Genomic DNA, 16,781 nt, shown 5'->3' on the forward strand with positions numbered 1-16,781 from the left:
TCCCGAGGCTGACAGCGGTGATGGCTTAACCAGATCTTTCCTGGGCAAGATCTTAGCCGTGTCCTTGTGCTCCCTGAATCCTGCCAAAGTCGGGGTCTCTGGCCTTCCCACCCAACTGGGAGTAACCCGATCCTCTTCTGATCCATTCCTTTGTGGCTGAAGTTAACCAGAGTAACTTTTTCACAACCACATTTCTTAATTAAGATGAATGGATTTAAAAAGTTTCAATATCCAGGGGCGCCTGGGTGGCTCAGGCAGTTAAGCGGCTGCCTTCAGCTCAGATCACGATCCCCTCTCCCTCTGCCTGCCTCTCTGCCTACCTGTTCTATCTCTCTGTCAAATAAATAAATAAAATCTTTAAAAAAAAATAAAAATAAAAAATAAAAAGTTTCAACATCCTGATGAATATTAGCTGATACTGTATTACCTTGGTATCACTGTAACAAAAGTATAAAATCTCGAATATATTACACATTAATATCACAACAAGAATATATTAATAAACTAGTAATCAATCTTCTGATTAAACTGCACATTCTAGAAAGCTTTTCAATTTATGGAACAATTTAGGGGTTCTTAAATGCCCACAGGCACATAACTAGTGCATTATAAACTCTGAAAACGACCCACGGCTTTTCCTCTCCAGGAATCAATTAAGTTCCATTTAACTTCCAAGCAAACCCACACGCGGTCTAACGGGGTATGATGTCTTTCCATTGGATAAAACCCACATTACATGACTTGAAGATGAGCTCCACAGACCACACTATCTTCTCCTGCCACAGAAAATTCAGTTGACAGGGTCCAATGCTGACTGCGTCTGACACCCCTCCCCTCCCCTCCCCTGCATTACGAAGCTATGTAGTGCATAAGCCCTCTCATTGTGTTTTCCTTCTAGATTGAATTGTCAAGGCTGAAATGCTTCTGGTGGAGGTGTTTTGCTTAAAATACTCAGATCTCAAGGAGGACAAAAGATTTGAAGAGAATGAACTGTGAATGTTTGGATATGCCAATGGGGGGAGGGGGGAAGGACACCTGCTTAAAACCTCAACCAAATCTAGGACTATTTCTAAAAACCAGAAGAACTTTTAAAAAACAAACCAAATGAAATCAACATCTTGAGAACCCCAGCAAACCCTGTTTCGTCCCCACGGACGCATTATGCATCACTGAGTTTTGATGAACAGGGTTTTAGAGAGCACAGCCCAACAGCCCCAGGGACCTCTCCTTCATCCTGCACTGCTGCCCCACCATCTCCACCAGACCAGGAACAATGTGGGGGATATTTATGGTTGCTGCTGCAGTTGTTCAATCTAATGCAGGCTATGTTTATCCGTTTGTTTGGGTGTTTCGGTTGAGATCATATATCCTTCCTCCTTTTGGGGCAATTACGGTAATAGCAGATGGAATTCATCTAGTCTCATGTCCTTACATTTGGCAAACAGTTGGCAATGCCCCCTTCCCCCACCCTGGCCAACCTCAATGTACAGAAACCGTACTGGTTTGCAGAATCCCCAAACCTGGGGAAACAGCAGGTTTTGAGACTCTTCTTAAAAGTGTAGTGAAATCACTTTTCCAACGACATCAGAGGGAACTTGATATGTAAGCGCTGAAAGCTGAACCATTCCAGGAGCCGCCCTGCTCTCTCCTCGGGTCCCTCTCCATCAATCCCAAGGCTTCGGCCTGGTTTGGCAACCATGAATTTATTCAACTCCCCTCACTTAATAAATGAAAAAAATGGCTCACTCAACCAAGTCCACAGCAGACCCCAAATAATGAATTACCCAGATCTCCTTATTGTTCTGGGCTCCCTGTGCTGTTTTCAGGTATCTTGATGTAAATTAGACAAAAGACAACTTCTTCCATCTGCAAAACCTAGAAATTAACCACATGGATGGGCTTCTCATTCAATTATTATGAATAATGACTGCACTAATACTTGAAGTCAAATGGTACCATTTCCCTGTGGTTATTACTCAGCATACACAGGAGAATTGTGGTTTTGCAAAGGACCCTTATAATCATTTTCACCAGGATAGGGCTGAAAATACAGCCACTGCTGTTCCACACCATCTGAATGCAGATGCTTGAAGAAGTTGAAACAGGACTGTACATTAGTGAGTCTGAATAGGAGCCAGAGTTTAAGAACATGAACCAACAAAAGATGGGCTGATGTGCGCATCCAATCAAAAAAGCTTCAGGGATACAAAACACAGTCGGGAATAAGAGAGACGAAGATTAAAACTAAAAAGCTGGGGATAAAAAGAGAATTAAATATAACATGGCTAATCTGACTCTTTCTTCAAAGAAGCAGATATAATGCCAGGAATAAATCCATACCTCCCAAGAAAGGGCTAAAGCCCATACGTGGGCTAAAGCATTAACAACAAGGTGCGGCAGGACCACAAGTAAGAATTACAGAAGAATCGATTTTAAAAACATGATACACTTTAGAAGACCTTGGTTAAAAAAAAAAAAAAAAAGTTTAGGAAACTGAGAAATGAAGTGGATTTATTAGCTACTAAGAGAGAGAGTTCAGAAACCAGAGTCTGGAGAGCTGGACACTGGAGGCAGAATGGAAGAGAATGACAAGATTTAATTAAAACGGACACTTTTTTTTTTTAAAGATTTTATTTATTTATTTGACAGAGAGAGAGAGAGAGGGAACACAAGCAGGGGGAACAGCAGAGGGAGAGGGAGAAGCAGGCTTCCCGCAGAGCAGGGAACCCGATGCGGGGCTCGATCCCAGAACCCCGGGATCATGACCTGAGCCGAAGGCAGACGCTTAACCGACTGAGCCACCCAGGCGCCCCTAAAATGGACACTTTTTAAAGTCTTAACACTCAGCCTCCTTCTGAATCAGTATATCTGAGCAGCAATTATGTTTGAATTATAAATTCATAGGTACTTCTTTCCAAAACTTAATCTTGTTGCCAAGATGTCCTCATTCTTTTTGTTTTTGAGATCGTTTCAACGCAGTCACTCCAAAGACATGTCGTATATTTGAGTTGTAATAAAGGAAAATAAATGCTGAAGGCAGTAAGATGTTTATAAAACTTTAGATGTCCCCTCTAGAATATTCTAGTGGAATAAACTCTCCCACAGCCTCGTCTCCCTCTCCTGCGTTGACTCTGGCATGAAGTTGCACACAGGATTTCTGCATTAAAAAGCTCAAGTGGGGCGCCTGGGTGGCTCAGTCGTTAAGCGTCTGCCTTCCGCTCAGGTCATGATCCCGGGGTCCTGGGATCGAGCCCCACGTCAGGCTCCCCGCTCCGCAGGAAGCCTGCTTCTCCCTCTTCCACCCCCTCTGCTTGTGTTCCCTCTCTTGCTGTGTCTCTCTCTGTCAAATATAAATAAATAAATCTTTAAAAAAGAAAGAAAAAGCTCAAGTGGCATGATGTTTACCTTGCTCACTTCCCTCTGATAGCTGTATTTTCACCTCTCTTCTGAAAGGTGATACGTGTTTCTAGCAAAATCCATTTGTTGTGGCATCTCAGGGCAAAACATTTATTTGCAAACAGAGTTGTGCTGTCCAAGAGTCTCAATTCCAGAGAACGTGTTGTTAATCCAGAAGGGAGAAAACCAGGTCTGAGCAAGGCATCCTAATGATGATACACGACTTGCATTCTTGGGACCACGGGGGTCAAGGGAGAAGAGGCGCCAAGCAGCCCACACGAACATAAAAGTGTGCGTCTCAGAGCTGAGGCAAAGAGAGGGACACACCAAGTGCTATTAAATAGCTTCCATGTAGCTGGAGAGAAGGAAGTCCTTTCTGGGTGCAACCACCAGGGCTGGATGTGGGGAAGGAGACCAGGAAGCATGGTGGCAGCCATTTTGGTGAATCTCCTCTTATCCATGTATGCCTACATGAACTCTGGCCACACCTAGCAGCCTTTTTCCCCACTTCAGACCCAAGCAAACCCTTTCTCTGGCAGAATACTTCTAACTCCACTAACTTCCAAGAGGTGGTGAGCATAGGTTCTGAAATGTCGCCACCACGCCCCTAGGAATGCAGAGGAGAGAGGACAGACTCTCCCAGTGGCAGTCATCTGGATGAGGCTGCTTCTGATTCCCAGAGGCCATTCAGGTCACCTCACTGCCCCCGGGTGGATAGGACACAAACGGGGCTGTCCTGTACCCCACAGGACGGGGAGCAGGCACCACGTACTCAGTCCAATCTGTGACTCTAGGCTACCCTTGTCTGGAAAGGTGGTTTTGTTCCGGGAAAGCAGAGTCTTGGGAGCAAGACTGAAAGCTTTTACTGGTCTAATACGGGGAAAAAAAAAAAATGGGGACAGTGGTCCCAGGGGACATTCTGCTCAATTACCTTCACGTTGGAGCCTGCCTATAAATTGAAAACTTGCAGGAACATTAAGACCATCCCTTTCAAGGCACTCAGGTCTACAGAAGATATGTAAATAAATGCTGACATAACCCTGCTATCAGGTGTTTTGTTTTATGATTACCAAGATGATAATAATCATTCTGGAAAATAGGAAAAGGGATGAAGAACAACAACAAAAAGTTTCCAACAACAGTTTCCCACAATCAATATAAACACCCAGGGAGATGACCTGAGCCGAAATCAAGTCAGCCACTTAACCATCTGAGCCACCCAGGTGCCCCAAAGATGCACATTTTCCCCACAAATGCTGAAACTGGGACATGTCTTACAATCAATGGTGCCTTTGATACCATTTTTCTTTCTCATGGAGCACAAGATGAAATGCCCATCACGTGTTACTGATAAAATGTACTAGGGTGGTGGTTACTCGTGGGATGGTCACATAGTTAAGATCATGGCGTTAGTATACTCTTTTTAAACTACTAGAATTTGCATTTTGCCAGAGTTCACAACTTATTACAGCTCTAGAAAGGATTAAATCTTTATTTCAAGCAAATCTGACACTCAAAATTAGCCACTCTGGAATAGTAAACAAAACAGAAAGAAATGGAAAGATACTGTGGAAAATTGTCTCTTTCTCTAAGAGGGACACTGATTTTGAATAATAAAACATGATCACACGACTGTGGATGTGGCTGTTAATGCCTGCTTCTCTCAAAGCCCGGCAGCCACGGGATCAGTGTCCCTGTTCTCCGAGCAGCTGGGCTCAGAAGGTCCGGGGTACGGAGAGGACCTTGGAGGGGAGATAGGACACAAAAAGACACCATTTCAGTGCAGAGGCCAGCAAGCCAACTCCATCAAGAACAAACTAGAAAACCTCCAACCACTGTACCTGCCATTACGTGGTCATCTGTGCCCTGGCCCTGTCCCCATTACAGTTCCTACCGTGCTAATGTCTGGCCCTCTTTCGACACCTGCCCTCCGACTGCGCTGCGTGCTCTGAAATGCCTGGTTGCTTGCGAACCCGGGCTCAGGAGCTGGGCTGGGTCTCAGGAGATCCAAGTTGGGTCCTGGCTTTCTTGGGCTTGGGGGCCTCAGTTATAAAATGAGGAATGGGCTGGGTCTGTCATTTTCAAGGACACCTCGAGCCGGCCATGAGCCCCGCCTGGGGAGCAGGAGGAGGGCAGGATGTGGGCTGCTTAAGAGAGAGAACCAACGCCTGATCCCTTTGTCTTTAGATATCATATTGATTTTGTAATTTCAAAATCATGACGGTTTTTTGGTTTGCATTTGTTTTTCAGATCAGGGCAGGGATTTAAAAAGCACAGGAGACTGTGGGCTAAATGTGGGGGAGTCTGTGCACTGTTTGCTCAAGTTTCTTTTAGCTTTAAAATCCAAATGTCGGGGCACCTGAGTGGGTCAGTCATTGAACCCTCCAACTTTGGCTCAGGTCATGATCTCAGGGACGTGGGATAGAGCCCCGTGTCGGGCTCCGTGCTCAGTAGAAAGTCTGCTTGGGATTCTCTCTCCCTCTCCCTCTGCCCCTTCCCCCATTCATGCTCTCTGTCTCGCTCTCAAATAATAAAATCTTTAAAATCCAAATGTCTCCCTGAGCTAAAGGGGTTCATTGGTGACACAGCCCTCCCTGGCATGCCCAGGGACACCCACCACAACGAGGTGCGAACAAATAAATCTCTTTACTTCCATGGGGTCTAGACTAATACTTCAAGAAGGAAGGAGGTCCTTACACCTCAAAAGGACCTGGCCAGGAACTCAGAAAGCCCACTCAGGGTTTAAGAGCAAGACATCATGTTTAGTTCTGCCTTCATTTTTTCCTAATCAGATTTGCAATTTATAACCTAAGAAGCATATTACATTTGACCCTCGAACATCATGTGTTTGGTCTATACAGTACAGCACCGTAAATGTATTTTCTCTTCCCTATGATTTTCTTTTCCTCCTGACATTTTCTCTTTTCTAGCTGACTTTATTGTAAGCGTACAGTATATAATACATACAACCCACAAAATATGTGTTCATCAACTATTTCTGTTACCGGTTAGGCCTCTGGGCAACAGTAGGCTATGAGTAGTTAAGTTTCTGGGGACTCAAAAGTTATCTGTGAATTTTCAACTATATGGGGGGGGTCAGCACCCCTGAAGCCCATGTTGTTCAAGGATCAACAGTATTAATTTATTTCTCTCATTTTCCTTTTGTAGTCATTCCTTCTACCTTAGAAACAAAACCCCCAAAACAACACAGAAATGGAAACTTCTCGTTTGCCGAGTGTGCGTGCCAACTGGGAGCCTGTGGGTCTGCTTCAGAAGTGCTTTGGGGAGGCTGTGTGGGCACCGCTGTCCTCAGTTCCCAGACGGGAGGGACACGGGTGGGTGTGAGGCGCCAGGGTGAAGGGAAGGAGAGCTCACGGGGAACGGGGCTAATGGAAAGCACACAAATGTGACCAGGCACTGGCAGGGGGCCTGCCGGAGGTGGACAGGAAGGCCCAGTGTTTAGGGAGAGGAAATCTAATTGCCGGGGTCATCTCAGTACCATCCAGAAACACGTGGGCTTCAGAATCCCAGAGCCAGGGCCCCTGCCCCACACCAACTCTGGTGCACCCTTCCGGGCAGAGTTCCCACCAAGGATTGCGCAGAGCCACCCCCCACCCCCACCCCAGCAGTGTCACTATCACCCCCGGCTGTGGTCACACCACGATCTACTCCAGGCAGCGGGAGCGTTGCCTGGGGGCGGCCGGGGAGCTGTCAGCCTCCAGGCACCCGCTTTCCTTTCACCTCTATGCTCCCACCCCCCTGGGCCCTGCCCACTACCATCCAGAAGGACTTCCGAGGGGCTAGGGGGTGGCTCTCCCTGTAAGAAGGCCAACCATCACCCCGACGAGTGTGGGGGGGACAGCACGGAAGGTGGGGGGGGAATCACGTTCACTGTACAGCTTAGGAGAGGAAAGATCTGGGAGAGGCGGGGAATACAGAGAAGAGAAAGAAGTCAGAGAGATTACGTAAGAAGGAGCAGATTTAACAACTAATTAGTTTTGTGAGACAGGGTGTCAAAAGCAGATCCTGGGGACAAGAGCAGAGTCTGCGCTTTCCAAAAGGACAGACAGCGGGGCACGGGGGAGAATTCCAGCAGGAAGCTCGCGCTCAGGGTGCCCCCGAGGGCCGCTCTCAGGAGCTCCAGGGTCGGAGCCCGCATGGGCTCTGCCACGCCTCCCACTCAGGAGCTGAGAACGGATTTTTTACAGGCGGGGACGCAGAAGGCCACAGAAGGGCATGGCGACAATGACGCTGTAATAGCTTTAAAGCCACAGGGCTTTGAAGAGCAAACCCGCCCAGTAGATAAACCCGAGCCATCACCATTAAATGTGGCCCTGGTCAGTGTCCTCACTGCTTTTTATCCCAACAGCCTTGCAGAGAAGTGGACAGCTCATCAAACGCATCTCACTGGTTCCTCTTGGTTCCCAGAAACTTTGCCTCCTCGGCCCACCTCTCATCTGGGCCTACGCCCACCCTGTGAGGGCTCAGGCTGCATACACAGGAGCAGCTCCCCCCCTCCCCAGTGCCAAGGGTCTTTCTTGGGGGCAGGGAGCAGGGTAGGGCCCGGCTGTCAAACCTCACTGACCAGTCCCTTCGCAAAGCTTCCCGAGCGCACAGGGATGACTTGGTCAGTGTCAGGGAGAGGCATTTCCCCGCATTGTCGGAGAGTCAGCCTCTGTTCAGGGGCTGACAGTGGCTGTGAGGGTAGGAGCAGAAAGCCGGGCCCCAGGCCCAATTTCCAGAAGACAGCCAAACGCTTTCACGAGCAATTCAAGGCCTCAGGACTGGAACCAGGGAGCCCGAGGGGCCCCATTCCAGAGGGCAGGGGACCCTTAGGCACCCAGGGACACATGCTGGAGATGGGACTTAGCACCCTGGCTCCTCTGGGGCTGTCTTTCTGCTCCAGCCTCTAGAGCTCCTGTCGTAAAGCCCACTCCCCTTCCCTCACCTCCTTGCTTCCCCCACCCCGTGTTTTCACTCTTTGCAGGCTCAAACACAACCAGCGTGTTCTGGGAAAGGCACCTCCACTTTGCCCGCAAGCTCCCAGGTGAAACTGGGGGGAAGAGAGGCACAAAGGGGCAGGGAGCTGGGGGCTCTTCCCTCCCATCTTCCCTAATTTCATGAGGGCTCATCATTGCCCGGCTGCCTCTTGCCAGCAGAAATTCTCCGTGGAAATACTTGTGAGACATGAAGGTTCCGGCACGTCTGGAAGGCAATCAAATGTTCCAGGACGGACATTCTGTGCTTCGCAGCCTTCATCACTTCCTGGAACACAGGGCAGACCTGGGGCTCCCCCCTCACCACCCTGCGCTCCCCTGCATCGTCACAGTGATTCCACTGGGGTGCGCCCCCTCAGTCCGAGACTGTCTCCCGCACCAGCCTCCACACTCCCTGCTAGCACCTGCTAAGCACCTGCTAGAACCTGGCCCAGTTCTGGCCGGGCGCTCGGTAACATCTGGGGAAAGAAGGAACGGATGCACACTCCCTGAGAAAGGGTACAGACTGCTGGTTACGAGCTCGAGCACCTGGATTTGAATCCCAGGGCTATTACTTACTACTAATGGGAGCCTCGGTTTCCTTGTCAGTAAAATGGGGCGAACAGGCACACTGGCCCTCAAGGGAGCAACGCTAGGGTTAAAGAAGACGGTGTCTGTAAAAGCCAGAGCACTGATCAGCTCAGGGGCAAGCAGGTAGGCAATGGGAGGGGGAGATGGACTTTCTTGATATTCTAGAAATTCCTGAAAACTGGGACAATATACCCAACAATCTGGTGTGGTGGCTGACTAAGCACCATCAGGGCATGATTATGCCCATCTTAACGCCAGAGAGGAGCCTAGGTACTGTGCCCTGACGGCCGAGGGCCTGCAGGAGGCAGCCGCAGAAATCGAAACCACAGACCTATTAGGAAAGTTCAAATGGGAAGCTGGCTCTCTGTTTTGTCTCGCCTTCCAACTGTCACCCTGCTGGCAGGAACTGAGGCATCTGCTCCATCAGACCCAGAATCTCTTCTGCTTTCTGTGCGGAGGTCTGCAATCCCCGCTCCTCCCCCTGCTCTCACCTCGTCATGCTGCCCACCAGATACCTCCCACACATCCCTGCCAAGACTAATTCATGTGCCTCAGATACTCCTACTGCAAGTTTTCTTCACATTTCACAAAGCAAACAGTCCTAGCGAGACTGGGTGGGGGTGAGGGGAGAAACATCCAATAACGTCACAGAACAGCCTTAATAAAGGATTTTTGCATTTCAGGGTTCCTTGTAATGTTCACATCGGGCATCGTCTTGCTTCATCTGGAAGGTAAGTGACTGAAAGGAGGGCCCCTCCAGAGCCACGCTCCCCAGCAGACCGTCAGGTGTATGCATCAGAGGCAGCCCCCAGAGCAGCAAAACCGGACACAGACACAAAGCTCTGAAGATGACCGGCGCGGGCACAGCTCACTGGCCATCCCAGCACCCACTGCCCGCTCTCTTCCCTCACACAGCTTAACAGCTTGACTACAGAAGCTAAAAAGCCCAAGCCTGCTTTCCTAGTCTCCCTTGAAGCTGGGGAGTAGCCACATGACACAAATGGGACCAACAGAACATCAGTGGAACTTTGTTGGGGGTTTGTGGGGAAGTTCTTGCTTTCCAGGTAAAAGAAACAGTCGCTCACACTGCCCCTTCTGCTTCTTTCTGTCTTGAATGGAAATGGGATGTCTGGCGCTGCAGCAGCCATCTTGCGACCATGAGGTGATAGGCAGGAAGGAAGGGCCAAGAGAACAACCGAGATACCAACTCAGAGCCCGATCCTGGTTCAGTCCCAGCAACTTGGGCCTTCTTATGTGGGAAAAGTCAACTCCCATTTGTTTAAGCCACCATTAACTCGGGTTTTCAGCTACTTGCAGCTGAAAGCATTACTAACTCATCCTTCTCTCTATGGCAGGACCTCCTCCTTGATTGAACACTATACCAGGTTTTAAGGTAGATGCCTTATCTCATTTGATCTTTGAAGCTTCAAACCCATTTATCCAAGCACCTATTATTTGCACATCTCTACTCAACAGTCTCAGGGCCACTGCATACTCAAGAGGGTCAGGAATATGTCCCTTCCAGGACTCCCTATGGCAGTCAGTAGCGTATTCATCCACTTAGTGTCCAAGTCAGGGTCCTTCTTGATGACACCATCTCCTACACACTCTCATCCAATAGAGTCTCAAGTGCTACAAATTTCACTACCTGAGTATTTTCCTAACCTGCCCATCTCTCCCCACTACTCCCACCTAGTCTAAGTTATGCACGCCCGGACTATTGTAATAGCCTCTTAACTGGTCTCTTTGCATCCACATTTGCTCTTTCCACAGCGAATCTATAAAAACACAAATCTGACCGTGTCTTTTCCTTTCTTGGAGTCCTTCCATGGTTACCCACGTCCCCCATGATAAAGTCCAAATCCTTAAGACCTAAAAGGCCTTGCCTGATCTGGCCCCTAACCCCAGGCTTCTCCAGCCCTACTAAATCTCTCCTCTTGGCTCTCTGTTTCAGTTATACTGTCATTCTTTCAGCTTCTCAAAATCATCATATACATTTCTATTTTGGGGCCACCACACACGATAGTCCCTATATGAAGGAGCTCCTCTCCAACTTTATGGCCTTACTTAACCCTTACATCCCTTTGCAACCCAAACAGTGATTTTCTATTTCAGATATTGTACTTTTCTGTTTTAGATTTCCAGTTCTTTTTTTTTTTTAAATAGTTTCCATTTCTCTTCTGAGATTCACCATCTGTTCACTCATCATGACCATTTTTTCCTTTAAGTCCCAGACCATTTATATAACAGATGTCTCTGGCTTTATCTCCTAATTCTAACATCTGGGTCATCTCAGGACCTATTTCTACTGGGCTGCGCCCTCTCCCTTTTTTTCTCTTGATTACAGGCCACAATTTCCTGATTTTTTGCAAGTCTAGTACTTTTTTATTCTATGTGGGGCATGCAAATAAAAACCAGCCATGAAGAGAGTCTGGATTATATTGTCTCCCTTTAAAGGTGCTGAGTTTTGTTCTGAAAGTTCCTTTCGAAACCATCAGGTTTACTTTTATTTTTTATTAAGTTGAGTCTCTTCTGATTTTGTCTTTGGTCCTAAGGTGTCATCTATACTTCTAACATATGGCCTTTTGGGGGTCTCAACTGCGTACTTCTGGCTGGGCCATAACTCCAAGATCTCCGAGCACTGTGCAGTCCTCTGGTATCTGATCTCCTCTCAGTCTCTTTGCTATCATTTTCTGATAGGCCTTCTGGAGTCTTGCTTTTGTGCATGGGAAGCCCTCAGCTGAGGACCTGCAGTGAACATAGATTTCTGCTTGCCCCTACCACTCCCACACCACTCCCTCTTCTCTTGATTTTCAGGGCAAACCAAGTGCTGACCTCCAAAGACAGCTTTTTCAATAAATCCGCACAGGAGTTCAGCAAAACCAGGTGAATCACCATGGTAACTAACAATTTCTGCTAAACAGTTGAAAATTCACAGCTGACAATTTAAAGAATAATGTCCCTCAGTTAGGTTATAACATTTCCAACTGGAGGCGGAGGTCAAAAAAGAAAGAGCTAGGGCGCCTGGGTGGCTCAGTCGGTTGGGCGACTGCCTTCGGCTCGGGTCGGGATCCTGGAGTCCCGGGATCGAGTCCCGCATCGGGCTCCCTGCTCGGCAGGGAGTCTGCTTCTCCCTCTGACCCTCCTCCCTCTCGTGCTCTCTGTCTCTCATTCTCTCTCTCACAAATAAATAAAATCTTTAAAAAAATAAAAATAAAAATAAAAAATAATAAAGAAAGAAAGAAAGAAAGAAAGAAAAAGAAAGAAAGAAAGAAAGAAAGAAAGAAAGAGCTAATGAGATGGCCTTTCCCACAATGCCTATTGCAGAGTCATCTGGAGCTGACCTGGCTTCCCTCCCAGTAATGCAGTGGACCCCAACTGTCAGCAAAAAGGGGCTCCCACTGGCTGGGATGTTACAGAAACAATGTCTTCAGCTTTGTTTTTCTCAGTCTCTCGATATTACCATGTGTTTCAAAGGAGCAAGGCATTGTGTTAACAAGTTCTAATGGGTAGTTTTCCAAATCCGTACACTCTTCTCTGCTACACTCTGAAGAAGTTGCCATGGGAAAACTGCCTCACTGAAGACCTGTCTTTGGAGCGAGAAAACTGGAGGTCATGTATCCATACGGCACTGGTATTGTGAGCTGGCGTATTGCGGTTCTAATTCAGCCAAGTTTTGTAGTGATCAGCGGTTATTTACAACTTTGTGCTTTCTTGGCATATAAGAGGTACAGTGTTGAATCAGACCCAAAGTCTATTTCAGCCCCCTACCGTCTCTGACAGAGCACCCCAGGGGCTACTACGGCTGGGTATAACTACCCTTCTTAAGGTGACTACCACAGGGGGAGAACTACCATGGCACGAAGTCACTGGCCTTTCAAGATGTCTTTACCTTTTCAGATCCCGTTTATGTCCAGTCTTAAGCGAAAAACTACGGGGATCAGCGAAGTGTCCCTGATTGGCTCTAGTCATTTCTCTCTGGAGTTTCAGGGAGTGATCCCTCAATTCCATATCCTGAAACTGGGTAAGCTCGGAGGGTATTTTGCAGAAGTGGTTCTGGCATACCCAGAATGCATTCTGCTGCTCAGGCTGTTGGTAATTTAATAAGCGAGCTCCCTCTTTAAACGGCTGGCTTTGCCTTCAATCCCTGAACACAGAAAAGAGCCAGAAGGTACCTTAAAAACCACTTGGTCCCACTCACTCCTTTTACTGATGAGAAAACTGGGCCTCCTGATGCACACCAGTTTACACTATTAATCAGGGACACAACAAGAGTTAAAATCAGAGCTTCGGCTCCTAGTTTAGTTTCTTTCCACTCCGGTCTTCCTTCATGGAGAACGACCATCTCGTCACTCCTTTTTATTTTTTTAAAAGATTTTATTTATTTATTTGAGTCAGAGAGAGAGCGAGAGCATGAACAGGGGGCAGAGGGGCAGAGGGAGAAGCAGATGCCCCACTGAGCAGGGAGCCCGCCCTGGGCTCGGACCCAGGACCCTGAGGTCATGACCTGAGCTGAAGGCAGGCACTTAACCGACTGAGCCACCCAGGTGGCCCTCTTCACTCCTTTTAGATGGTCTTCTCTGGACCCTCTGGAATGTCCTATTATCTTTCTGGAGGTTTTACTAGTACTATACAGATGAAGATACTTTTTTCCTTTCTAGCTTTATTGCTGATATAACTGCAAATAAAGTTGAACATTTTTTGGCTTCTACGGCAGCACAATGATTGAGTGTATTGAAAGGTCAGCAAACAATGGCCCAAAATGATCCCCAGGTGCCATTCCTGACTTACCTCTAAAACACCCAAACCCATCTCCCTTGCACTGAGCGACCCTGAGGCTCGTGTGCTTCCAGTCTACACACCCACGGCTCCAACAGCCCTTCCTAGAGTTTATTCCCAAGAGTGAGGCTCTCCAACACCCAGAAGACCTTGGTGCTGCCTCCCAGCACAGACGGCATTATTGGGGGTGGGGGGGCACCAGGCGGATACTCACCTTTGCATAAGCAGTTGTCTTGATAAACCACTGTCGGAGGTACTTCTGCTCCACCTTTGCTCCAGAACGCCATGAACAGCCATGTTCATCCACCTGCTCATTGGCAAGCACCGTTTGATCCACTGGGTCCCAGTTAACCAAGGCCTGTTATGATTCATAGAACAAAATGATGCCATCTGGTGAGCATATGGAATAGGGTCATCTCGAGGTTCCTTACATGAGAGGGTCTGCAAGTGCAGTATCTCTGCTCTGAGACTTGAGGGCATCTCCTTGGGAGGACTACTGGGCAAGGAAACCACCAGCACGTTGTAAAAAAGGACAGAACACACGAGCTACCTCTGTGCTTTCATCTTAGAGCAGGCTTGGGAGGGAGCCCATGAGCATGTGCCTGATCAAGTTTGGTATCTTCTGGTGTGAGAGGATGAACCTGCAGGATTGGGGATTTTAGTAAACAGAGGAAAAGGAAAAAAAATGGTACCTGGAATTCAGCAGGATCAGGTTATTTTAGGGGAAACAAATATATTTATTTGAATATAAGTAACTAACATTTATTGAGTGATTACCACACACCAGATGCTGTGCTAAGGGCCAAACTAAGGTTGGCTCTTCTAAGCCACATTAAGAGGTAAGAATATTATTATTATTATTACTATTACCATTACTTGTAGCAAGAATTACTATCAAACTCCACTCATTGGGCCAGAGACCCCTGTGGTGTTAGCAAAAGACTTGCCCCTCGTGTAGCACACCACCTACGCTTGTGAGTTCATCGGCCAGCCAGTGAGGCGAGAATATTATACTACCCCAGTGTTACAGAGGAGGAAGTTGAGGAACAGAGACATTAGATAACTTGTCTGAGGTCACACAGTAAGTGAGAGAAAGGGCAGGAACTCAGGTCTCTTGAAATTATAAAAATTTTTGCAACTTTTAAAAACTCCTGTTTTTGTTTTGTTTTTAAAGACTGATTTATTTATTTGAGAGAGAGAGAGTGTGTGGGTGAGTGTGGGGGTGGGGAGGCAGAGGATTCTGCAGAGGCAGGATCCCAAGCAGACTCCCCATTGAGCATGGAGCCCGATGCGGGGCTTGATCTCACCACCCCGAGATCATGACCCGAGCCAAAATCAAGAGTCGATGCTTAACAGACTGTGCCACCCAGGTGTCCCTAAAAACTCTTTTTAAATTACGGTAGAACATACAGAGAGTAATGTGGATCAATCAGAAGTATACAACTTCACAAATTTTTATCATTGCTCATCATCAAGATACAGAACATCCCCAGCACCCCAGAAAATTCTGTTGCACCTTCTCCCAAATCAGTATCTGCCCCTGAAAGGCTAACAATATTCTGAGATATATCCCCATAGACATGTCCGGCTGACTGAACCATAATAGTCTTAACCATCAGGAAGCTTCTCTCCAGAGTTCTAATCCATTTCTGTCGTCATTTAAAAGAAATACCTCTGCTGTCGATGCTCATTCCTTTATGACATTAAGGTAAAACTTAGGACAAAGAAGGTAATGAATACACATGAATACAATGACTCCAAAGAAGGAGATGTGTCCATGCACTAAAATATCCTGATTTGATACACGTTGTTTTTTAAAATTTTTTTAAATAACAGGTGCCTGAGTGGCTTAGTTGGTTGAGTGGCCGAACCTTGATTTCGGCTCAGGTCCTGATCTCGGGGTCATGGGATCCAGCCCAGGTCGGGCTCTGCCCTCAGCAGGGAGTCTGCTTGAAGATTCTTTCTCTCCCTCTCCCTCTGCCTCTCCCCCTGCTCACTCGCAAGCACTCTCTCTCAAATAAATAAATCTTTAAAATAATTTTTTTTAAATAAATAAAATTTTAGTGAGCGATTCTAAGAAGAGATTATGCCGAGCATTGTCCATTTGCCTCTCCAAATCCTCTTTCCACCCTGGTCTGCACCGTAGGAAGCTGATCTCTGCGCCTGCATTCACCTGGACCCTTGCCCTACACCTGTGCTCAACCAGTGAGAGGCACCCTGGCATCTTCCCAGTCAGGCTGTGCCTCGCAGTCCCAAAGGCCACGCAGCCTCTGCCACACAGGCCTCTGCTACTGCTCTCCCAGTTCCAATAACAGCCCCTTCAGCCTGGGCTGGCGAAGGCCTCCCTCTGTGGCCAGTGCCAGGGGCTTGACCATTCCTTGTGGGTTTCCCTAAACTCTGCACAAAATCAGTCCTTTCATCACATTTTCTTCAATAACTGCTTTCGGGTGTGCCCTTTATTTCCTGCAGAGACCATGACTGATCTAGAGATATATCTAAAAATTAGGAGTGGAGGATAGACTAACCCATCTATGGGTTGTGTTTTTACAACTAAAACATAGTGCATCCATGAAGAACTGAAGCCTGAAAAGCACAGAGGCAGAGGGGGAAAGGTATGCACTGAAAGATGTTTTTCCTCTCATTCCACAGTCCCCAAAAACCCCGAATCCATAAATATAGAGAGACAAAATATAAGACAAAAGTATCTTAGATCTAAAAACTTAAGGTCAATAAACTAAGGATCACTGCCTATATTAGGGGTTACAGGGTTACAGGGAGGGGTACCACTTCACATAAAAGATAAGGGGTGCCTGCATGGCTCAGCTGGTTGAGTGTTGACTCTTGGTTTCGGCTCAAGTCATGATCTCAGGATAGGGCTCCACACTCAGCAGGGAGTCTGCCTGAGAATACTCACTCTCCCTCTGCCCCTCCCCCACTCACATTTTCCGCCCCTCTTTCTCTTAAATAAATAAAACTTCAAAAATAAAATAAAAGATAAAACGAAAGGGCCAAGTATTATTTAGGAACACGGACAGGTCT

General features: G+C 47.3%; 1 protein-coding gene and 1 non-coding gene across 5 annotated transcripts in view; both read right to left on the bottom strand.

Annotated features, from left to right (window-relative positions):
* LARS2 (leucyl-tRNA synthetase 2, mitochondrial) overlaps positions 1-16,781 on the bottom strand; it is a 147,760-nt gene that overhangs the window by 70,118 nt on the left and 60,861 nt on the right. For all 4 annotated transcript variants that reach the window (XM_034998144.1, XM_034998145.1, XM_034998143.1 and 1 more), the window contains one exon: positions 13,957-14,100. In XM_034998144.1, coding sequence (XP_034854035.1) covers positions 13,957-14,100 — 144 coding nt within the window. The remainder of the gene's footprint in view (positions 1-13,956; positions 14,101-16,781) is intronic.
* LOC118006131 lies at positions 14,617-14,773 on the bottom strand. Its single transcript, XR_004677961.1, has one exon. It is a non-coding gene; the product is annotated as a small nucleolar RNA SNORA62/SNORA6 family (small nucleolar RNA).

Source organism: Mirounga leonina, unplaced genomic scaffold (assembly GCF_011800145.1).
Source record: "Mirounga leonina isolate KUSES-001 unplaced genomic scaffold, KU_Mleo_1.0 Mir_94, whole genome shotgun sequence".
Lineage (NCBI taxonomy): Eukaryota > Metazoa > Chordata > Mammalia > Carnivora > Phocidae > Mirounga > Mirounga leonina.